The sequence below is a fragment of the Nuphar pumila genome, chromosome 4 (assembly GCF_984573655.1).
Source record: "Nuphar pumila chromosome 4, dmNupPumi1.hap1.1, whole genome shotgun sequence".
NCBI lineage: Eukaryota > Viridiplantae > Streptophyta > Magnoliopsida > Nymphaeales > Nymphaeaceae > Nuphar > Nuphar pumila.
Window position 1 is genome coordinate 43,937,114 of NC_143252.1, and position 24,956 is coordinate 43,962,069.

The window sequence follows — 24,956 nt, forward strand, 5'->3', positions numbered from 1 at the left end:
AACACAATTGGACGAAAAAATCTATTTTTTGGGAACTACCGTATTGGCCGACCCTATTGATACGACATAATTTGGATGTGATGCATGTAGAGAAAAATGTGTTTGATAATGTGTTCAATACAGTAATGAATATTAAAGGAAAAACGAAGGATAATCCGAAGGCCCGTATGGATTTAAAATTAATATGTAAAAGACCAGAATTGGAACTCAAAGAGTATAATGGCAAAGTACTGAAACCAAAGGCGAAGTACGTGCTCGGACCTGATCAAATAAAACATGTATGTCAATGGTTGAGACAACTGAGATTTCCAGATGGATATGTCTCTAACATTGCTCGGGCTGTGAAGATTGACGATGGACAGTTATATGGGTTGAAGAGCCATGATTGTCATATCTTTATGCAACGATTGATACCCCTAGCATTCCATGATATGTTAGACAAACCTATATGGGGGGTATTGTCTGAGTTGAGCGGATTTTTCAGAACATTGTGCGCATCGGAGGTCATTGTATCAGATGTAAAGAATCTCGAGGACTCTGTCATCACCACTGTTTGTCTGTTAGAAAAGATATTTACGCCAGCATTTTTCGATGTTATGGAACATTTGATCATACATCTGCCATATGAACTAAGGGTTGGTGGCCCTGTGCAATATCGATGGATGTACCCATTTGAAAGGTATATGTTTTTTTATATTTGTCTCTTTAATGACAGATATTTAAAATTTGAAATGTATATTCTTGTCAGATGCATGTTCGACCTAAAAAAAAAGGTTCGTAATAAAGCAAGAGTAGAAGGCTCTATTTGTGAGGCGTACACTTTAGAAGAGATTTCAAATTTCTCATCTATGTACTTCAAACCTCATATTTCAACACGTTACACATGCCCGCCCCGTAACGATGATGGAGAACAAGTAACTGTAGCTGACAAGCTGTCGATATTTCAACGACTTGGGCATGCATTTGGTAGTTGCCGATCAAGGCTATTGACAGATCGAGAGCAAGATGCAGCACACATCTATATTCTTTTTAATTGTTCAGCGATCGACCCATACATCGAGTAAGTATATGTATATGCAACTCAATTATAAATCCTTTTATGTTCTATATGTGGATACATGGCTCGGTAATATAAGTATTTGTGGTTTGCAGACGATTTGATCTGGAGTTGCAAAGCAAAGTTTCACATCTCACTAATGCAGAAGTACAAAAAGAACGTGAAACTAAGTTTGTGGAGTGGTTGAAACAGTTGGTAAAGAAGCTAACATAAATTTTGTACTTATAAACAACACTAAGTTACTTAATTGATCGTGATCACAATAATTGTTTATGTCTGTGCGTAGGTTCGCCATGGTGATGTTAAAGATCAAGGAATATGTGATTTAGAAAATGGTCCGACCAAAGTTGTGCAATGCTACAACGGGTATATCGTAAATGGTTATCGATTCCATACAAAAGACTACGGTATAAACAAATCAACGATAAATAGTGGCGTGTGTGTCAAGGGTAGCAGCTACGGTGAAAATGAACATGATTACTACGGTGTTATAGAGGAAATAATGGAGTTGACTTACTTAGGCATGAATAACAGGGTTACGGTATTCAAGTGTCATTGGTTTGATCCAACTGCAACAAGACTCGACAAAGCTTCAGGCATTGTGGAGGTGAATCATAAATCCAGGTTTGGAACATATGAACCATTCATATTAGCCTCGCAAGCTCAACAAGTTTATTATACTTCATATCCGAGTATAAAAAAGTCAGATAGAAATGAATGGTGGGCAGTTTGCAAGGTGAAATCCAAACTATACCCCGAGTATGATCAGTTACAAGAAGATGAGTTAGCTGAAGACAGTGATTACTATCAATCAGATGATGTCTGTGACTTCGCTTATGGTCACGATGTTGCGCATGATATGCATGTCATATCTCCATTGGCTGATGAAACATTCATAGAGGAATGTGATCCAAATGATGTACCAAGTGGATGGGCAAACAATGAAGAAGAAGAAGAAGAAGAAGAAGAAGAAGAAGAAGAAGAAGAAGAAGAAGAAGAAGAAGAAGAAAGTCAAACTAGTGACGAGGAAGAATTCTCAAGCTAGTGAAAAAAATCTTATACTACAAACCTCTATTTAAATGCATTGTAATACTTGATGTGAGTTGTATTGCAATACTTGGTGTGAATGATTAAAAATTTTATTTCAATGTATTGTAATACTTGATACGAATGATTCGAATGCATTGTAATTTATCTGAATGTATTATAATTTATGCAATTAACGAATGATTTGAATTAGTGCAATACTTGATGTCAATGATTTGAATTATTTGAATGCATTGCAATGCTTGATGTGAATGACTTGAATGCATTGTAATACTTGATGTGAATTATTTGAATGTATTGTATGACATATGTTATTTGTTAGAATATGGTTCGTGGAGGTTATAGTGGTCGCTCATCCAGTAGTAGCCAGGCTCAACCTTCATCTTCACGGGCTCCTGTGATAGGTATATCATATAACTAATTAGATGCTTGATTAGTTCAAATGCACATTCTGAGAACTTGGTGTGTATTTTTTTACAGATGATGTTGCGCCTGTATACGACCCACCTACACCAGTTGATCGCACAAGTCAACAGCCAACACAGGAAACAGGGTCTTCACAGGCTGGCACAAGAAGACTCATTCGAATAGTGTATATCGATAATCGACCGTAAGTATTTTGTTTTCAATTATTGCATATCTTTTAAATATTTTATATTGATATTTACTGTGTAACAATTCATGTGCAGCACGAGGTTTGAGCCACAAGAAGTAGTACGGGAGATTAGGAATTCACTTCTTCAACATCTACCAGGACCAATTGCTCAATGGAAAGAGTACCCAAAGGAGGTATTAGACATATTGTGGTCCTCATTCATGGTATACAGTTGTTCCTCATAGTTAATGTGTTTCATATTTAATTTATTTAAGCAATGTCTACTAACTTTCTGAAAATATTTGTAGGCTTCGAATCGCTTTGCAACTACGGTGGAAGAAAATGATGCAAGGAAGGTGTGGCAGAAGGTGGCTGCCAATCGATTTGCAGACATGCTGCACACTATGAAGACTGCAGCAAAAAAAGCATCTGGCGTAGTAGATGATCCATTACTGTGGAAGGGCCATGGTCCTATTACTATCAGGAGAGATTACTGGGATGAAATGTGCGATATGTGGGCGGGAGATGCATTTAAAAATCGCTCTGCGAAGGCTTCACAAAATCGATCGAAGATGCCCGAAGCCCATCTACACACAGGTGGATCTAAGACATTTGGGAGCCACCTAAAGAAAATGGTAATTCATCAATATATAATATTAAATTTATAAGTATAGTTGCAAATTTGTGTACTAAATCTTTTGTCATTTAACTTCGCAGGAAGCAGAAAAAGGAGGCAGTGTACCATATAAGGATGTGTTTGTAGAAACACATAAACGGAAGACCACGGGAGTCTTCGTATCAGAGAAGGCGAGAACGACAACGGTATGTATTAATTCTATTAATAATCATTGCAATATATATGCAAGTCATCATAATGTTATCATTAATTATTAATGAATACTTTAAACATTATTTTGTAGGAGGCATATGAGCAACAAATGGTAGAGCGATATGGTGAAGACGCTACTCAGCATCCATCATTTGATCCTACAGCATGGGTGACTGCAGCAGGTGAACCCAAAAAAGGTCGCGTGTTCGGGTTTGGGAGTAATATGAACACTTCACCAGTTATTGGTTCTTCCAGTTACGGCTCACCAACTTCTTGCGCCGACATAAGCTCCAAGCAGCCGACTATTCTTTCCGGTGATGATGTACGCGAGATCATTAATGAATCACTGAATAACTACTTCCAATACACCGTCGCCCCCTTTCTCCGAAATGAGATCAAGGCCGCTGTTCAGGATAGGGGATCTTCGATTCCAGGTCCCTCTCAGGTATAATCACATATATAGTTTTTTTGACTATCTTAAAGCACATCTGAGCATGGTAGAATCACATATAGAGTTTTTCTAGATGCCTTAGAACACATATGAACATGCTATAATCACATATTCAATTTTTTTACTGCCTTAGCACACATATGAGCATGATAGAATCACATATATATATATTTAACTTTTTGTCTGTCTTAGAGCACATATGAGCATGATAGAATCACATATAAAGTTTTTTTGATTGCATTAGAACACATAAGCATGCTATAATCACATATTCAGTTTTTTTACTGCCTAAGAACACATATGAGCATATTATAATCACATATTCTGTTTTTTGACTGCCTTAGCACACATATGAACATGCTATAATAACATATAGAGTTTTTTAACTGCCTTAGAACACATATGAACATGTTATATATCATTTATGATAGAATCACATATAAAATTTTTGGCTTTGCCTGCCTTAGAGCACATATGAGCATGCTATATTCACATATTCAATTTTTTTACTGCCTTAGCACACATACGAGCATGATCGAATCACATATATAGTTTTTTGCTTGCCTTAAAGCACATCTGAGCATGGTAGAATCACATATAGAGTTTTTTTATATGCCTTAGAACACATATGAACATGCTATAATCACATATTCAATTTTTTGACTGCCTTAGCACACATATGAGCATGATAGAATCACATATAGAGTTTTTTTATTGCCTTAGATCACACATGAGCACATGATAGAATCACATATAGTGTGTAATTTATTTCATTATATTTTGTTTATCAATACTGACTGTTCTTTTCTTGTGTAGGCTGCTAGCGATAATCAGGGTAGTGGAGCTGAAGGGACAGATAAAGACAATGAACAAGAAGACGCACAAAATCTTGGCGATGATTAGAGGACTGTGTTGAAGAAGTTCTATTTTTTTTATTTTTCCTAATTGTAATTGTTGAATTGTAAATAATTAAACTTTTTAGTTTTAAGGTGGAACGATTAATTATTATAGATACTTGTTATATGAATTTTTTTGTGTGGTTTGTTTTTTATTTACAGGAAATATAAATTGTACAGGAAATATAAATTGTACAGTTCTCCGTAATTAATTTTTAAATAAATTTTTTTTGATTTTTTTTCGTTTTTGCGATGGATTAGCGACGGATGATTCCGTCGCTATTCATATTAATCTAGCGACGGCTTAGCGACGGAATTAAATCCGTCGCCACGCCGTGGTCGCCGTTTAGTACCGGCGGATTGGCGACGGAATATAGCGCTCGTTATTCCGTCGCAATTAGCGACGGACTTGGCGACGGAATAATTCCGTCGCCAGTTAGCGTCGAAATATTCGCGACGTAAGCATACTGTCGCCGCGTTGTCGCTAATCCGTCGCTAACATGGTTAGCGACGGATTAGCGACGGATTAGCGACGAAAGGTGGTCGTCGCTAATCTACTGCTCTGTTGTAGTGTAATAGGGGAAACACATTTTGGATGAAAGGAAGAAAATTGATGTTTGAAGAATGCTCTTTGAAAGTAACAAAGTAACTGACTTTTGATCGATTCAGAAGGGACTCTAAAGAGGGTCATTTCTCATGAAAGGACATTTTGCAGAGAAAGAGAACAAGGTTATGAGGAAAATTGATAATTTTATTGATGCATTGAAAAAGAAAATAACAATTTGATAAGAGAACTGGGAATGCATTGTTCCTTCAAAATGACAAAATGATGAAAGTGCATAGTCTTGCGTTGCAATTTCTTAGAAAACTTGCTCAGGATGGTCAATTGGTGCCTTTCTCATCTTCAATAAGGATGTTCTTGTCGATGCAATCTTGAATGATATTCTTCAGGACGAAATAATTCTTAGTGTCATGCCCTATTGCCCGATGAAATTTGCAGATTTTTTCTTTGAATCTGCCCATGATTGTTGCAGGATCAATTGCTTTGGGTAAACGGATCATAGCTTTTGCGAGCATGTATTCCAAAACACTTTTGAGTGTCTGGTCCAGAGGGGTGAATTTCTGATCCGTACTCCATCCTTGCACTTAAAGTTTTTCTTGATCTTTCTCTTTATGGTGAGGACTAGATTGAAGAGGCTTATCATTGTTGGAGAACTTTCCTTTTTGGCGCTTAGATCCCTCTGAATAGTTATGATTTTTCTTATTGCTTTTGCTATCATTGGCAGAAAGAGTAAAGTGAGCCTTTGGAGGTTCGACCATATCTTTTGCGAGCATATATTCCAAAAAGCTCTCGAGTATTTGATCCAATGGGGCCATCTTGCGATCCTGGTTCTGACCGTCATGTTGTACTTTTTGCCAAGTGCTTGACTTCTGTTGAGACTTGGCCGATACAGTCGATCGATATTCTTGCTCATCCTCAATGAAGAAATTCTTGTCGATATAATCTTGGACAATGTTCTTGAAGATGAAACAATGATCGGTATCATGCCCTACTGCCCGATGAAATTTACAGAACTGATTCATGAATCTTCCCATGATTGTGGGAGAATTTGTGACTCTTGGGAGCTTTACCAATTCTTTGGCCAACATATATTCAAGGATTTCATCGAGAGACTGCTCGAGAGGAGTAAACTGGGGATCGTAACCCCAGCCATCCCGCTTTATCTTTTCTTTTTGCTGAGATTTCTGGTGAGAGTCTAACGAGAAGGGTTTGTTGTCTTGTTTGAAGGCTTCTCCTTTTTTGCCTCCATTGCTGCTTCTGCTGGACTTAGAACTTTCTGCATTGCTACTCTTGCCAATGATATTCTGGGAGAATGAGACAGATGCTTTTTCCTTGAAGGGAGCCTTTTCAAGATTGTCTCCAGCTTGCTCAGACATCACCTTGATCATTATTTTCCTAAACATTTGATATGCAGCGGGATCGATGTCATCTCCGTCAGTCTCACTCTGTCCTCTAACATTTTTTGGTGAATTCATCTCTTTTTGCTTAAAAATCACTCATGCACTTAATATAGCAGCGTCTTCTTATCTGAACTGATCTGGACCACTTGGGAATACCGATGCTCTTTGCAGAATGAGATGGATGATTAAATTTTGATAATGAAGATTCAGGATAGAAATGAATATAGGAAAAATATTTGATGAGAATTTGATAGATAATTGGAAGAACATCCCATTACTAGGGATTGGGTCGCCGCTGGAGTCACGACAATTGTGTTGTCATTCTTTGCGAGGAGAACAAACAACTGCAAATATGCCTTGTCACCTAGGCGAGATCATCAAACCATGATAGAATGAAAATTGAAAGATTTTTTTATTGAAGGAAAAATATGATTGCATCAATAGTAGACTTGAGAAAGAAGGGACATATAGACAGTCTGCCACCACTCTTAATGATCAGCAGAGACACGAGGACCGGAGAAAAGAGTGAGAGTGATGAAAGAATCTCATCCATATCTGGCAGAATGGTATGTTTCAGACCACAACACTGATGCGAGATCGAACTCTAGCATGATCCCTAAAAGTAGTCGAGCTTCTACGTGCTTCTGTCTCTGAGAAAATTGCCTAACGCATCGCTCTGGATAGTAGTAGGTATAGGAAAATGGGCCAAGTAGCTTGAATTGCTTGCCATAGACATGTATATCTGGGAAGAAAGCGAGCCCTTCAGTGTATATGACCATCACATACTGAATTCTTTCTCGAGCTGTTTTGTATAATGAGATGACTTCTATGAATGCCCCATATTGTTGGTAGATCTCGATCAGGTTCACATATTCATTTCCATTTTCCTCAATCAGTGGCCAAGACTTACGCCTTGTCATGCGAGCTAAAGCATCTTGGGGGTCCAAACCCTTGACATTGATAAAAAAATGTTGTTCCAATGGATCTCCAGACTGACTGGCTGGCTCGGGCAATCCTATGATCTCTGAAAATTCATCCATCAATAGGGTTATCTCGCCCCATGGGAACCAGAATGTACAAGTGCACAGATTCCACCGCTCTGCTAGTGCATGGATCAGATTTCCGCTGACTGTCAACTTTTTCACTGAGGATGCCAGTTCCAACCCACAATCACTCAAGTGGTCAGGAAACATACAGGAGAAGTTCTTGAACCAGGTATAGTACAATCAGGGAAAGAAGGGTCCGGTGTTAAGAGCTCGATGCTCGGGAAGACTTTGTTGCACCTCATAGGAGATGTGACCCTCAGGAAAGACAGAGTCGATCTGACTGGATGCCATTGGATTGAAAGATTGGAAGATTGAAATTAGACTTTGGAAAAATATAAGAATTTTGAAAATTGCAAGCAGAACAAAGTGAAATGCTGAAAATTTGAAGTCCAGAGGAACGAAAGAATGGAAAATCACCTGAAGTTTTGAAGAAAAAATGGATAATTTGAAAAAAATTATCCAGGGTTTTTGAGAAAAAGAAGATATTTCACAAAAGATGGAAAATGAGGTATTTTGGAAAATTGTCCAGTATTTTGGAAAAATTGGGAAAAATATGGGAAAATAAGATGAAAACGAATATTATACATTCAATCACAAACAATTATGCACATAGAGCATTCCCTAAGAAGCTAACTCTAAATGCATCAATTTTGAAAGAGCTTTAGGACCCTAATCCTGATTCTAGACTCAGATCAACTGTGTTCAATCATGTTGTGTCGATATACTCGAGCCGAGTCTCGATGTACGTAGCATAAAAATTCATCTCCGGTTCTAGGCTTGTGTTTTCCCAACATCCTTGATCACCTGCCAATATACGTTGGACTATGGCCCTTGGTATGTGGCATGGGGGCGTTAGCCCAAATAGGTGGCCCAGTTATGAGGCTTTGTCCCAAACTATGGTTCTGGAAGAAAGCCTAGCAACGTGAAGATCGGGTAGACATAGTTGGGGTTGGTTTTTGAAAATTGATCACATGCAGACAAACAGAGGGCTCTAAAACCTAAAGAGATAGAATTTTGAAAATTTGGATAAAGCAAACATTGTTTTCATACAAATCCTAGATTGAGGAGTGTTGTATTTCAGACCTAAGTCTACGTGAGCATGCATAATTCTCCTCAATTGGTTCTACCAAACCATGCCTAGTCTGCATGCAATTCATGTCAGCTGAGTTCAAGTCTAAGTTCCTAGGTTTACATGATAGCAGAAAGTAAAGCTGACATTCCATAGAACACGATTTTGATAATTGAGCTAAGTCAGAGCACATAGTTGATCAGACGAAGACAGGTTCCATCACAGTCGCCAAACCTGTTATCATCGCAAAATTTTATCTTCTCCTTCTGCGAGAGTGAGAAGAAACGATTCTGCGAGTCAAACTCGACCAAAGTTTTGAAAATGGTCTTTGAAAATTACTCGCCTCCGTTTTGAAATTTTGCGAGAAAATTCTGTTGAATGGGATCCGCCTGTCGGTACGAGGTTCAACCATTCCTGACGCCTTTACCAAAGGGTAATTGAACCAAGGATCAAATGTGCTTTGACTAAGTTAAATTATCTAAATTATGCTCTATTTTTCTACAATGCACAGAGAATCATGCATGTGCTATAGAATTTTGAAAAGATGCAAGTTTGAGAAATATGATGTTTGCCTTGGAAAATTGAGATGTATTTGAAAACAGATTGGGAAAGTGTTTAAAAATAGAATTCTCAGGAAATCATTGAATTTAATTGGAAATCAGAAATTTGCATTGGAAAATGAATTCTAAGGAAAACTTGAACTTTGAGAGAATTGATTTTGAGATTTGGATTGCTTTTCTGAGGAAATAGATTTGAGAATCTTGAGAAAATCATGAAGTTCATTGGAAAATGGTTTTTAAAATAGAAAATGGATTCTCAGGAAAATGGGAACTCTGAGAAAATCGATTTTTGGAATTTGGGTTTGAAATGAAAATCAATTTCTGAAGGGGATTTGAGAATTCTGAGAAACCAACTTCTGAAATAATTCAAGGAACTTTGGAAAAACTGATTTTGGGATTTGAAAATGAAATTGAGAATGTGGAAATCTTGGAAAATCATGATTTTGAACTTGGGAAATACTTTGAAATCTCATTTGAAAATTCAGAATTATGAGAAAATCAAATCCTGAGAAAGACTTGAAATTTTTTGGGAAAATCGATTTCTCTGAAGTGGAATTTGGAAATGAATTTGAAAGCAGTGCAAATTGGATAAATGAATATGCATTTGAAAGATATTTCATTGAGAATTTGGGAAAATCCTTTTAAAATTTTGAGAAATGTAGTGCATTTTTGAAGTTAGCCTAAGAGTGTAGGCTGAATGTGGCTAATACGAAGATCACAAATCTTAGTTTTCTTCGTATTCTGACTATGGCCATAAATACGAATCCCACCAAATTTGTGAACTCCCTAAGAGCTTGTGCACATGCCATTCATGTCAACCATAGTGATTTTGGAAAATGTGCATATGCATCATACATCAGATATTGGAAATTGCAGAAATTAAACTATATGCAATGCAATCTTATTCGAAGCTGAAAAGTAACTCTTATTATAAATTATTATATCTGATATTACATTGAATTGAAATAAAAGAAAATAAAAGTCTTCTTCCTGGATATTCCTGCAAAACTAAAAAACATGTTAGCAGAGAAATATAGGTTTATCTGAATTTATCTGAAAATATTAAAAATTATCAGATATTATTCAAATATAAACCCAAATTCATACCCTTTTTGATATAAACATGAGAAATAAGGAAGAAATTTTGAAAATAAACTTGAAAATTCGAAATTTGGGTCAAAATGACCAAAATGCCCCTGATAACCTTAAAATCTGGGTTTTCTGAGAGAATTTTTATAAAATTTAAAAATTAAATGAAATAAATTAAACATAAGATGATGCAATATGATGATATTTATGAAAATTTAGAGAATTAGAAATTAGAATTTCAAAATTTAGGTCAAAATGACCAAAATGCCCCTGATAACAAGACTATGGCCTTAAAACCAAGGTTTTCTGTAATAAATTTTGTAAAAATGGGAAGTGTGAATTGAAAATAACATGGAAATTAACCCTAATATGATTCTATATGCTTATTCATATGATAAAAATCCTAAAATGGCAAAAATATCACAAAATATCAAATTTGACTTGATTTTCGCCTAATTTTCGCTTCTGAATTTGAAAGTAAACTAACATACAAAGCAAATGAACTTGGAATTGAGACAAATTTGGCATGAACACCTAGACTAACCCTAAAAACATAATCAATCTCGAAAATCTATTTTTTTGTTATTTTTTTAATGTAGAAAATAACTAAAAATCCTAAAAATCAAGATTTTGCCTAAAATGCTAATTCTAAATTGGATTTTGGATATTAAAGTTCCATAAAAAATTTCCCAAATTTTATGGGGTGATATAGGATAGTTAGGCAAAGATTTTTTCCTTTTACAGATTTTGGTTTTGACCTATGGTCGGAGCTGGACAACTCCGGCAAGTTGGATCGGAATCCGGCGACTCTAGGATCTAGGGCGAACAAACAGGTTTCAGAAGAAATTATGGAAAAAATAAAAAACAGATGAGAAAATGGCTGAAATTCTGAGAAAATGTCTCTGCTAAACAGAGAAAGATTTCCTATTTTTACAATTTTAGGATTTGGGTTATGGTTTGGGAAAGAGCATAGGATTATCAGAGGCCTGGATCTCTAAAATTCTCAAACATTGGAATCTGACAGACAGAGAATATAATTCTGGGAAAAATACTTAAGTTATTCTAAAAATTCCTAAATCTTGGAAAGCAACAAATAGAAGGGTTAGGAAGAACTTCTATGTTGAAAGTTTTGGCATTCAGCCCATGGGTTGAACGAACACAGTGGGTTAGGGTCGGTCTAGACCCTGACAAGGAAGAAGTGAGGTTTTTTCAAGGGCCTGAGAAAATCAATTTTTAGCAACGATCAAAGCAACTTGGAAAAAGCTAGAAAAATAATGAAAAAAAGTAGACCTTAACAAGGATTCAATGTATTTTTTTTAAGGAAATTCAGATCGTCCATTTAGGAGATCTCGGAGGTTTTTGTCTGCTAAAACAGAAATTGGATATTCTGAAGATGTGAAATCCCAGTTTGGGATTTGATTTCTTTGAGAAGGTTCCGAAATCCAAATCGATCCAAAATTTTGGCAGAATCTTACAGATAAACAGAGACATTAACAAGTGATTTTTTTTTGGATTTTAGAATGAAAAATATTACATGAAATCATAACTAGATTATGCATAAAAATGAAATCCTAAGTTAGACACTAATAAAAGCAATATTGAGTGTTTATGAAAAATCAAACTATCGTAAATGCAATATTTAAGAATGATAACTATATGAAATATGAAAATAAAAACAAAATCAACAGAAGAGCATGACTTACTTTGGTGTTGGCTCTAGAAAAATGGGAGATTCGATCCAATCGATGGATGAGTTCCATATTCCATATTGGCCTCAATGGGTAAGACGAATATGTTACCATATTCACTTGATTTAAACCCAGATAAAGGGGGTTCTTTGTGATGGTAAATCCACTTTTGGTCTGATTCCATAGCATTTATACGAAATAAAATATGAAGATCTCTAGCCAATGGATTCCATAGGTGACCATCACAGGGATTTTGGCAATAATTAATGAATACCATGAAACAAAAGAGCAGTGATTTACCTTGATGGTCTCAGTTGCGGTAAATGGAGTTGGAGTCAAAGGCTGAAGATGGAGAGGAGTTGATGCTGGAACCGACTGGAAGAGAAGGCTACAAGGTGGTTGGAGGTTGGATGCTATGCCGAAGATGGCTTCAAGATTGATGTCGTTGGAACAATAGAAGGTGGCGCCAAGGAAGGAAAACTTGCTGTTGTGGTGGTTGATGCCAAGGAGGAGGGTGGAGGTAGTTGTTGCTGCCTTGGTGGAATGTTGGCTGGGATGCTTCCCTTGCTACCTTGGTGAAAACAAGAGACTAAGGAAGGGCCATGATGGCTGGAGCAAAGAGGGATCAAAAGAGAGAGAGAGAGAGATGAAAATGATCCACCGTATGGTGCTTGATGAATGAAGAGAAAAAGACCTGGGTTTTTAGAGGGGATCTCATGGTTAATGAGAGAAGAAAGGGAATAATGAGAGAAGGAAAAAGTAGCAGTCGTGTGCTTCATTTCTTTCTTTTTGTTTTTATTGAAACCAAAACCCAGGTTTTGATAAAATAGGGCTAAAGTTTTAAAATGGCTAATGAGAGAGGGAGAGAGGTTTATGTGAATGGGCCTCCTTATGGTGGCTGGACAATAGGGAAGGGAATTAAAAGGAAGGAAAGAAAGAAGGAAAGAAAGGGAAGAAAGGAAGGAAAGAAGGAAGAAAAGGGAAAAAAGAAAGAAAGAAGAGAAAGAAGAGGAGGTAGGAAAGAAGAAAAGGAGGATACATGAATGATAAAGAGGGAAAAAAAGGGAAGAAAGAAAGAAAAAGGAAGAAAGGAAGAAGAAAAGAAAGAAAAGAAGAAAGGAAAGAAAGAAAAGAAGGGAAAAAGAAAAAGGAAAAGGAAAAGAAAAAGAAAAGAAAAAAATAAAAATAAAAATAAAGAGGTAAAAAGGGAGAGGGGGGTTGACCCTTCTTGTGGGTCCCACACTTCAGAAAATAAAAAAATGAAAATATAAAAGAAAAACAAAAAAAATAAGAAGGTTTTTTTTTTTTATTAAAAGGAAATGCAAATGGATTAGCCATCATAGAGTGGGCCCATTTTTCAATTTTGAAATTCATTTTGAAGATCATAGGGGTAGAATGGTCCTTTTAAGAAATTTCTGAACAAAGTGATCTATTTTTGGCAGTTTTTGAAATGAGCTCAGAATTTGAAGTTCAATACCCCGTTGCGAAGCAAATCCAATATAGAATTTGAAAATTTGATTTTAAAAGAAATTCAAATGGTTTTTCTCAAGAAAATATTCCCAAATTTAGAATCTCGAGGGTAAAAAGGTCAATTTTAAAGACCCAAGGTATGAAATTAATTTTTGAAAGCTTTTGGAACTTAATCTAGATTGAAATTAATAAAATTGGAGTTCTGGACTTCGAAAATGAAATAAAATATAATGAAATGGTATGAAATGCTGAGAAATGATTGAAATGATGAGAAAGGGTATGAAATGCCATGCGAAACGCTAACTCTGAATGAAGAAATTTGGATATTAAACCCTGATTGACACTTGTACCAGTTCAAAAAGTGTTAAAATTGATAAAATTTGCAAAATGGTTCAAGAAATGGTTTTCGGGTTCTACCAGACCAGACTGACACTGAAAATTGGGGTTTGAGCTGGATTGAACTGAAATGAACTAGATTGAGCTGAGTTCTAGGGTTTCAGAACTCAACTAGACTGACAAGACACTGACTCAACTGACCTCTCCGACTAAATTTTCAAGAAAAGTTGACATTTTTAGAGAAATGGTATAGAATGGTCCCTGGAGTGAAGTGAATTACGAATTTGAGCTGGGTTTGAGCTAGAACAAAGGTCAGTAATATTGAGTTGAACTAAAATCAAAGCTCAAACACTAGCTCAATTGACTAGACTCAGCCCAATCTCAGCTGAAAGAGCTGAAATGGGATAAAATGGGCTCCTAGACACTTGAAAATGGTTTTGAACTAAAACTGGAGCACTTAAACTCCTAGTGAGCTCAAGCTAGACTCTAAGGAATAGGATTGACTAAGAATGACTGACTCAGAGATAATTGGCTTGGATTTGAGTGAGAAATGAGTTCATTCCTGGAGAAATGATCCCATTTTGGCAGGAATGGTCAGAATTGAAATGGTTTGCTTATTGTGAGCTCAGGTGAGCTAGAAATGACTGACGTTCTAACCGTTCTGAACTAGCCAACAAGCTTGGTTGACTCCGATAGACTGAGGTTCGGGATGACCTAGGGGTAAAATGATAAATTTCCTAGTGAAGATGGGTAAAATGATGATTTTCTGAAACAGACTCGGGGTTTGACTCCTACACTGACCTGCCAGGGTTGGCACTGCACGAGGGAGATATTTGAAAATGAATGAGAAAAATTTGGCGTGTTTACAGATGTCCCTCTTTTCTACTAAGCCGGTTTAGGGCCGAGCTTAGTTGCAAAGAAAAACACACCAAATTTGGGCTATAAAAATACCCCAGTTAGAAGGATCTGACTGGATACGAAGAAATTAGCCGTGATGAAAATAATAGGTATAAAATGGAGAATAAAGAATAAGAATTATTTCAAAGAAGTGAGATTCAGGTTTTTCCCTTAACCTGGATGAGACGAGAAATACCTCGTGTGGAAAAGAGGCTCAAGTTTGACCCTTAACCTGATCGGAAAATGAAATACCTCATTAGAATAAGGCTCAAGTTTAACCCTTAACCTGACCGAGAAATGAAATACCTCATCAAAATGAGGGTCAAGTTTAACCCTTAACCTGACCGGAAAATGAAAATGATGAGTTGGATGGCGAATAAGACAACTCTCTTGAAGAAGAATAAGACAACTCTTTCGACAACACGAAAGATGAATTCTTTCGACAACGCGAAAGACAACAAAGGCGATCCAAAGGAACAAGGCGATTCTTATGACAACGCAAAAGATGACAAGGCGATCCAAAGGAGCAAGGCAATTTTTTTGACAGCGCAAAAGATGAATTCTTTCGACAACGTGAAAGATGATAAAGGCGATCCAAAGGAACAAGGCAATTTTTTCAATAACGCGAAAGATGGCAAGGCGATCCAAAGGAACAAGGCGATTCTTTCGACAATGCAAAAGATGACAAGGCGATCTAAAGGAGCAGGGCGATTATTTCAACAACACGAAAGATGAATTTTTTTGACAATGCGAAAGATGACAAAGGCGATTCTTTCAACAACACAAAAGATGACAAGGCAATCCAAAAGAGCAGGGCGGTTCTTTTGACAATGCAAAAGATGAATTCTTTCGACAACGCGAAAGATGACAAAGACGATCCAAAGGAACAAGGCGATTCTTTCAACAACACGAAAGATGACAAGGCGATCCAAAGAAACAAGGCAATTTTTTCAACAACACGAAAGATGACAAGGCAATCCAAAGGAACAAGGCGATTCTTTCGACAATGCAAAAGATGACAAAGTGATCCAAAGGAGCAAGGAGATTCTTTCGACAACGCGAAAGATGACTTTTTTCGACAACGCAAAAGATGACAAAGGTGATTCTTTCAACAACACAAAAGATGACAAGGTGATCCAAAGGAGCAGAGCGATTCTTTTGACAACACAAAAGATGAATTCTTTCGACAACGCGAAAGATGACAAAGGTGATCCAAAGGAACAAGGCGATTCTTTCAACAAAGCGAAAGATGACAAGGCGATCCAAAGGAACAAGGCGATCCAAAGGAACAAGGCGATTCTTTCGACAACGCGAAAGATGACAAGGCGATCCAAAGGAGCAGGGCGATTCTTTCGACAACGCGAAAGATAAATTCTTTCGACAACGTGAAAGATGACAAAGGCGATTCAAAGGAATAAGGCAATTCTTTCAACAACGCGAAAGATGACAAGGCGATCCAAAGGAGCAGGGCGATTCTTTCGACAACGCAAAAGATGAATTCTTTCGACAACGCGAAAGATGACAAAAGCATTTCAAAGGAAGAAGGTGATTCTTTCAACAACGCGAAAGATGACAAGGCGATCCAAAGGAGCAGGGCGATTCTTTTGACAATGCAAAAGATGAATTCCTTCGACAACGTAAAAGATGAAAAAGGTCATTCTTTCAAGGAAGTAAAAGGTGATAACAGGATGTGTCAAGATGGACATCGAGCTCTTTACTTCATGTCAAGATAGTAAGAAAATATTGCCAAAATGTTAAAAATTGTTTGTTGATTCAAAATACTTGAAAATGATGTATATTGGTATGAAAATCTTTTCTCTTTTCTACCCAAAGTATTACCTTCAATTGGGCTAACTTCTTAGAATCAAGGTTAGAATTGAATTTGCTTGCCATTGGCTTTCTTCGAGGAAGCTATCAATTTCCTTGATATGAACAGAAAAAAGAGTATTCTTGATATTGTGAAAGCAATTGGTGAAAGAATATTGATAATAGAATTTCATAAATTTTAAAGAGGATTCTTGGCAGATTTGGTAGTCTGATATCTTGGGATTCTTTTCTCATGATGATCTTTCTGCACTCTTTTTTTTTTTGCAGAATTAGAGCTTTCTTGGGTTTTTATTTTAGGGGGATTACATCATCCTTCATTTTGGAGATGTTCTGACTTTTCTCTCTCTTTTTTTTGGAAGGGTATGTCACAAACTCCTTCAACTCAGAGATGTTTCGATCCTTCTTTGCCTCAGAAATTATCTTGACGGTATTGGCTCATTGGTTGGAAATCTCTTGATGATAGCAGAAATTAAATATCTTTTAGGGTTTGTCAGGAGGTTCATCGCAGTCGCCTTCATCTTGACAGTGATCTGAACTTTTCCTGGAAGGATCCGTCACAAACTCCATCTTGGAGATGATCCGAATCTTCTTTGGCCCTGGGGGTCTAACTCACATAATTTGTCTTCATCTTGACGACAATTGAGAGATCCCTTTTGCAGATATTTAATTGCAGCTTAAACGATTAAAGAAATATGGAAATTGAATGGATTTTTCTGTATCACCCAGAATATTTCGACTGCCTTATTTTCCAAGAATGATCTTTAAAAATATGTCATTTATTGCGATCAATATCGATCACTTATGGATTTGCAACAACATTGAATTTTCTTTACTGGCCATATCGAGGATTTATTCTTCATCCTTTTTGGTTGGCCAATAGAAATATTTTGAATTTTGAATCCTTTTTCGCAAAAGCTTTGTCCTTTTGGAAGTAATATTGAAAGTAATTTTGAGGTAATTCTTTTATGCAATAAAGGTTTTGAAATCAATAAATATTTAATGACAAATTGGCAAAATATTCTTGGAATCTTTGGTTAAACAAATTGCTTGATATCTGAGTTGACACATCACTGGGATTCTGGATGAAAGTCCAACATGAACCTGAACTCTAAAGGTAAATCTAATATGAAATTGGAATTTTGAAGGTAAGTCCAACTCAGAAGATAGTTTTGAAAGAGAGATTGAGTCGAAACTCAGATCTTGTAAAGAAAATTGGAAAATTCGAGTCGAAACCTGAGTCTTCAAAGGAAAACTAGAAAGTTTGGTTTTGAAGGAAAGAAAATACGAGTCGAAACTCAAATCTTTGAAGAAAAAACTAGACCCATTTAGACTTAAAGGAAAGGAAATTCAAGTCAGAACTCGAATCCTAAAGGAAAAACTAGAAAATTTCAGAAAGAAAGGAAATTTGAATCGAAACTCGAACCCTGAAAGAAAGATTTATCCAATTTGGATTTAAAGGAAAAGAAACTCGAGTCAGAACTCGAATCCTAAAGGAGAAACTGGAAAATTCAGAAGAAAAGGAAATTCGAGTCGGAACTCGAACCCTAAAAGAAAGATTTATCCAATTTGGATTTAAAGGAAAAGAAACTCGAGTCGGAACTCGAATCCTAAAGGAGAAACTGGAAAATTCATAAGGAAAGGAAATTCGAGTCGAAACTCGAATCCTAAAGAAAAAACTTAGACCAATTTGGTTTTAAGGAAAAGAAATTCGAGTTGGAACTCAAATCCTGAAGGAAAAGTAGATCAATTTGGAAGAAAAAGAAATTCGAGTTGGAACTCGAATCCTAAAAGAAAAGTAGATTAATTTGGAAGAAAAAGAAATTCGAGTCGGAACTCAAATTCTGAAGGAAAACTGAATCAATTTGTTAGGAAAAAAAATCAAGTCGGAACTCGAATCCCGAAGGAAAACTAGATCAATTAGAATGAAAAAAAATTTGAGTCGGAACTTGAATCTCGAAGGAAAACTAAATCAATTAGAAGGAAAGAAAATTCGAGTTGGAACTCGAATCCGAAGGAAAACTAGATCAATTAGAAGAAAAGAAAATTTGAGTAGGAACTCGAATCCCGAAAGAAAACTGGATCGATTAGAAGAAAATAAAATTCGAGTCGAAACTCGAATCCCGAAGGAAAACTAGATCAATTAGAAGGAAAGGAAATTCGAGTCTGAACTCAAATCCCGAAGGAAAACTAGATCGATTAGAAGGAAAGGAAATTCGAGTCAGAACTCGAATCCCAAAGGAAAACTAGATCGGTTAGAAGGAAAGAAAATTCGAGTCGAAACTCAAATCCCGAAGGAAAACTAGATCAATTAGAAGGAAAGGAAATTCGAGTCTGAACTCAAATCCCGAAGGAAAACTAGATCGATTAGAAGGAAAGGAAATTCGAGTCAGAACTCGAATCCCAAAGGAAAACTAGATCGGTTAGAAGGAAAGAAAATTAGAGTCGGAACTCGAATCCTGAAGGAAAACTAGATCAATAAGAAGAAAAAGAAATTTGAGTCGAAACTCGAATCCCGAAGGAAAACTACATCAGTGTGGACACTAAATTTTAAAGTGTATCAGTATGAACATCAAATTTTGAAAATGAACTAGTACAAGCACTGTATTTTGAAAAATAACTAGTACGAACACTGGGTTTTAGAAAATTACCAGTACGAACACTGGGTTTTGAAAAATTAACAGCACGAATACTGGGTTTTGAAAAATTACCAGCATGAACACTGGGTTTTGAAGAATTACCAGCACGAACATTGGGTTTTTGAAAAATTATCAGCACGAATACTGGGTTTTGGAAAATTACCAGCACGAACACTGGGTTTTGGAAAATTACCAACATAAACACTAGGTTTTGAAAAATTACCACCACGAACACTGAGTTTTTGAAAAATTACCACCATAAACACTAGGTTTTGGAAAATTACGAGCACGAACACAAGATTTTGAAAATTTACCAATTGATTCTGATGGAAGATTTTTAGTCTTTACCCTCATGCTGACTTGGACAACCGTCGGGGGACTCAAGATTTATCCCTTATCCTGAATGGGTAGTTCAGATTTATCCCTTAACCTGAAGGGGAAATGAATTTAATCCAAATGAGTGTAAATGAATGTATGCAAATGCAAATGAATGCAACATGATGTAAATGGGTGCACATACGTGCAAAATGAGAGATTTGTGTGATTCTGCCTGCATACAGAATGTTTTGAAGATAATTTTCAAAATAATGCCCTAGTGTAATAGGGGAAACACATTTTGGATGAAAGGAAGAAAATTGAAGTTTGAAGAATGCTCTTTGAAAGTAACAAAGTAACTGACTTTTGATCGATTCAAAAGGGACTCTAAAGAGGGTCATTTCTCATGAAAGGACATTTTGCAGAGAAAGAGAACAAGCTTATGAGGAAAATTGATAATTTTATTGATGCATTGAAAAAGAAAATAACAATTTGATAAGAGAACTGGGACTGCATTGTTCCTTCAAAATGACAAAATGATGAAAGTGCATAGTCTTGCGTTGCAATTTCTTAGAAAACTTGCTCAGGATGGTCAATTGGTGCCTTTCTCATCTTCAATAAGGATGTTCTTGTCGATGCAATCTTGAATGATATTCTTCAGGACGAAATAATTCTTAGTGTCATGCCCTATTGCCCGATGAAATTTGCAGATTTTTTCTTTGAATCTGCCCATGATTGTTGCAGGATCAATTGCTTTGGGTAAACGGATCATAGCTTTTGCGAGCATGTATTCCAAAACACTTTTGAGTGTCTGGTCCAGAGGGGTGAATTTCTGATCCGTACTCCATCCTTGCACTTAAAGTTTTTCTTGATCTTTCTCTTTATGGTGAGGACTAGATTGAAGAGGCTTATCATTGTTGGAGAACTTTCCTTTTTGGCGCTTAGATCCCTCTGAATAGTTATGATTTTTCTTATTGCTTTTGCTATCATTGGCAGAAAGAGTAAAGTGAGCCTTTGGAGGTTCGACCATATCTTTTGCGAGCATATATTCCAAAAAGCTCTCGAGTATTTGATCCAATGGGGCCATCTTGCGATCCTGGTTCCGACCGTCATGTTGTACTTTTTGCCGAGTGCTTGACTTCTGTTGAGACTTGGCCGATACAGTCGATCGATATTCTTGCTCATCCTCAATGAAGAAATTCTTGTCGATATAATCTTGGACAATGTTCTTGAAGATGAAACAATGATCGGTATCATGCCCTACTGCCCGATGAAATTTACAGAACTGATTCATGAATCTTCCCATGATTGTGGGAGGATTTGTGACTCTTGGGAGATTTACCAATTCTTTGGCCAACATATATTCAAGGATTTCATCGAGAGACTGCTTGAGAGGAGTAAACTGGGGATCGTAACCCCAGCCATCCTGCTTTATCTTTTCTTTTTGCTGAGATTTCTGGTGAGAGTCTGACGAGAAGGGTTTGTTGTCTTGTTTGAAGGCTTCTCCTTTTTTGCCTCCATTGCTGCTTCTGCTGGACTTAGAACTTTCTGCATTGCTACTCTTGCCAATGATATTCTGGGAGAATGAGACAGATGCTTTTTCCTTGAGGGGAGCCTTTTCAAGATTGTCTCCAGCTTGCTCAGACATCATCTTGATCATTATTTTCCTAAACATTTGATATGCAGCGGGATCGATGTCATCTCTGTCAGTCTCACTCTGTCCTCTAACATTTTTTGGTGAATTCATCTCTTTTTGCTTAAAAATCACCGATGCACTTAATATAGCAGCGTCTTCTTATCTGAACTGATCTGGACCACTTGGGAATACCGATGCTCTTTGCAGAATGAGATGGATGATTAAATTTTGATAATGAAGATTCAGGATAGAAATGAATATAGGAAAAATATTTGATGAGAATTTGGTAGATAATTGGAAGAACATCCCATTACTAGGGATTGGGTCGCCGCTGGAGTCACGACAATTGTGTTGTCATTCTTTGCGAGGAGAACAAACAACTGCAAATATGCCTTGTCACCTAGGCGAGATCATCAAACCATGATAGAATGAAAATTGAAAGATTTTTTTATTGAAGGAAAAATATGATTGCATCAATAGTAGACTTGAGAAAGAAGGGACATATAGACAGTCTGCCACCACTCTTAATGATCAGCAGAGACACGAGGACCAGAGAAAAGAGTGAGAGTGATGAAAGAATCTCATCCATATCTGGCAGAATGGTATGTTTCAGACCACAACACTGATGCGAGATCGAACTCTAGCATGCTCCCTAAAAGTAGTCGAGCTTCTACGTGCTTCTGTCTCTGAGAAAATTGCCTAACGCATCGCTCTGGATAGTAGTAGGTACAGGAAAATGGGCCAAGTAGCTTGAATTGCTTGCCATAGACATGTATATCTGGGAAGAAAGCGAGCCCTTCAGTGTATATGACCATCACATACTGAATTCTTTCTCGAGCTGTTTTGTATAATGAGCTGACTTCTATGAATGCCCCATACTGTTGGTAGATCTCGATCAGGTTCACATATTCATTTCCATTTTCCTCAATCAGTGGCCAAGACTTACGCCCTGTCATGCGAGCTAAAGCATCTTGGGGGTCCAAACCCTTGACATTGATAAAAAAATGTTGTTCCAATGGATCTCCAGACTGACTGGCTGGCTCGGGCAATCCTATGATCTCTGAAAATTCATCCATCAATAGGGTTATCTCGCCCCATGGGAACCAGAATGTACAAGTGCACATATTCCACCGCTCTGCTAGTGCATGGATCAGATTTCCGTTGACTGTCAACTTTTTCACTGAGGATGCCAGTTCCAACCCACAATCACTCAAGTGGTTCGGAAACATACGAGAGAAGTTCTTCAACCCGGTATAGTACGATTGGGGAAATAAGGGTTCAGTGCTAAGAGCTCGATGCTCGGGAAGACTTTGTTGCACCTCATAGGAGATGTGACCATCAGGAAAGACAGAGTCGAGCTGACTGGATGCCATTGGATTGAAAGATAGGAAGATTGAAATTAGACTTTGAAAAAATACAAGAATTTTGAAAATTGCAGGCAGGACAAAGTGAAATGCTGAAAATTTGAAGTCTAGAGGAACGAAAGAATGAAAAATCACCTGGAGTTTTGAAGAAAAAATGGATAATTTGGAAAAAATCGTCCAGGGTTTTTGAGAAAAAGAAGATATTTCACAAAAGATGGAAAATGAGGTATTTTAGAAAATTGTCCAGTATTTTGAAAAAATTGGGAAAAATATGGGAAAATAAGATGAAAATGAATATTATATATTCAATCACAAACAATTATGCACATAGAGCATTCCCTAAGAAGCTAACTCTAAATGCATCAATTTTGAAAGAGCTTTAGGACCCTAATCCTGATTCTAGGCTCAGATCAACTGTGTCCAATCATGCTATGCCGATATACTCGAGTCGAGTCTCGATGTACGTAGCATAAAAATTCATCTCCGGTTCTAAGCTTGTGTTTTCCCAACATCCTTGATCACCTGCCAATATACGTTGGACTATGACCCTTGGTATGTGGTAGGGGGGCGTTATCCCAAATAAGTGGCCCAGTTATGAGGCTTTGTCCCAAACTATGGTTGTGGAAGAAAGCTTAGCAACGTGAAGACCGGGTAGACATAGGTGGGGTGGTTTTTGAAAACTGATCACATGTAGACAAACATAGGGCTCTAAAACCTAAAGAGATAGAATTTTGAAAATTTGGAAGAAGCAAACATTGTTTTCATACAAATCCTTGATTGAGAAGTGTTGTATTTCAGACCTAAGTCTACGTGAGCATGCATAATTCTCCTCAATTGGTTCTACCAAACCATGCCTAGTCTGCATGCAATTCATGTCAGCTGAGTTCAAGTCTAAGTTCCTAGGTTTACATGATAGCAGAAAGTAAAGCTGACATTCCATAGAACACGATTTTGATAATTGAGCTAAGTCAGAGCACATAGTTGATCAGACGAAGACAGGTTCCATCACGGTCGCCAAACCTGTTATAATCGCAAAATTTTATCTTCTCCATGTACGAGAGTGAGAAGAAACAATTCTGCGAGTCAAACTCGACCAAAGTTTTGAAAATGGTCTTTGAAAATTACTCGCCTCCATTTTGAAAATTTGTGAAAAAGTTCTGTTGAATGGGATCCTCCTGTCGGTACGAGGTTCAACCATTCCTGACGCCTTTACCAAGGGGTAATTGAACCAAGGATCAAATGTGCGCTTTGACTAAGTTAAATTATCTAAATTATGCTGTATTTTCCTAGAATGCACAGAGAATCATGCATGTGCTATAGAATTTTGAAAAGATGCAAGTTTGAGAAATATGATGTTTTGTAAACACCCCAAATTTTCACTCACCTCCCTGACATTTCCCTCAATCGGCACATTTCAGTTCTCCGGAAGCAATGAAGGGCAAAATGGTCATTTTCTAAGATTAAACCTTGCAGAAAGTCCAAAATTTCATTCTTGAGCCTCAAAATTTCCATATTTAGGTTCAGAGACATCTTCAAATTACAAAATTTCAAAATCATCTTTCTGGACAAAAAGTTAGAATTTCCAAGTTCAAGCTCAGAGTGACATTTCATAGAATATGTCTGTGCATAGCATTGCATCATTTCACTGCATAGCATGTCAGTTTGAGATCAAGAACTCCTGATTTTCCAAATTGTCAATCCAGATTTTATTTTTAAACCTTTCAAAATTGATTTTTAAAACCCTGGGATTTTAAAATTGCCAATCTTTCCCATTTTACCCCCAGGACTTTGAATTACAAAAATTTTCCTCAAGAAAACAATCTGGATATTTGGATATTGATTTTAAAGATTTTATCTCAAAACTTTTTGCAAAAGATTTTAAATCTCCTTACAAAATTTTTACATTTACTTTATCCATATTTTGCTCTGAAAAACCAATTTTTCCAAATTCTTGAAAACAAATAATGTTTTATTTCGTATCTTTAAATAAACGGAGCGGGACCCGCCTTTGAACTAGCACCATACTCAGATTCCCAGGTAAGTATCTTATTCTCAAGTGGGACCCACTCGGAGGTCATACCAATTTGCAAAATTTTCTTTTTAAAATTCTTATTTATTTATTTATTTTTTTTAGTGGGCCCACACACATGTGGCACCCTATTTGAAAATAAAAGATTTTACAAAAC

General features: G+C 36.8%; 1 protein-coding gene across 1 annotated transcript; it reads left to right on the forward strand.

Annotated features, from left to right (window-relative positions):
• Positions 1-3,744: 3,744 nt before the first annotated feature.
• Positions 3,745-5,099, forward strand: LOC149840130 (uncharacterized). The gene is made up of 2 exons (XM_090004349.1): positions 3,745-3,973; positions 4,796-5,099. Exons 1-2 carry the CDS (start codon positions 3,752-3,754, stop codon positions 4,880-4,882), a joined length of 309 nt encoding a protein of 102 aa, XP_089860475.1. The 5' UTR covers positions 3,745-3,751; the 3' UTR covers positions 4,883-5,099.
• Positions 5,100-24,956: the final 19,857 nt, after the last annotated feature.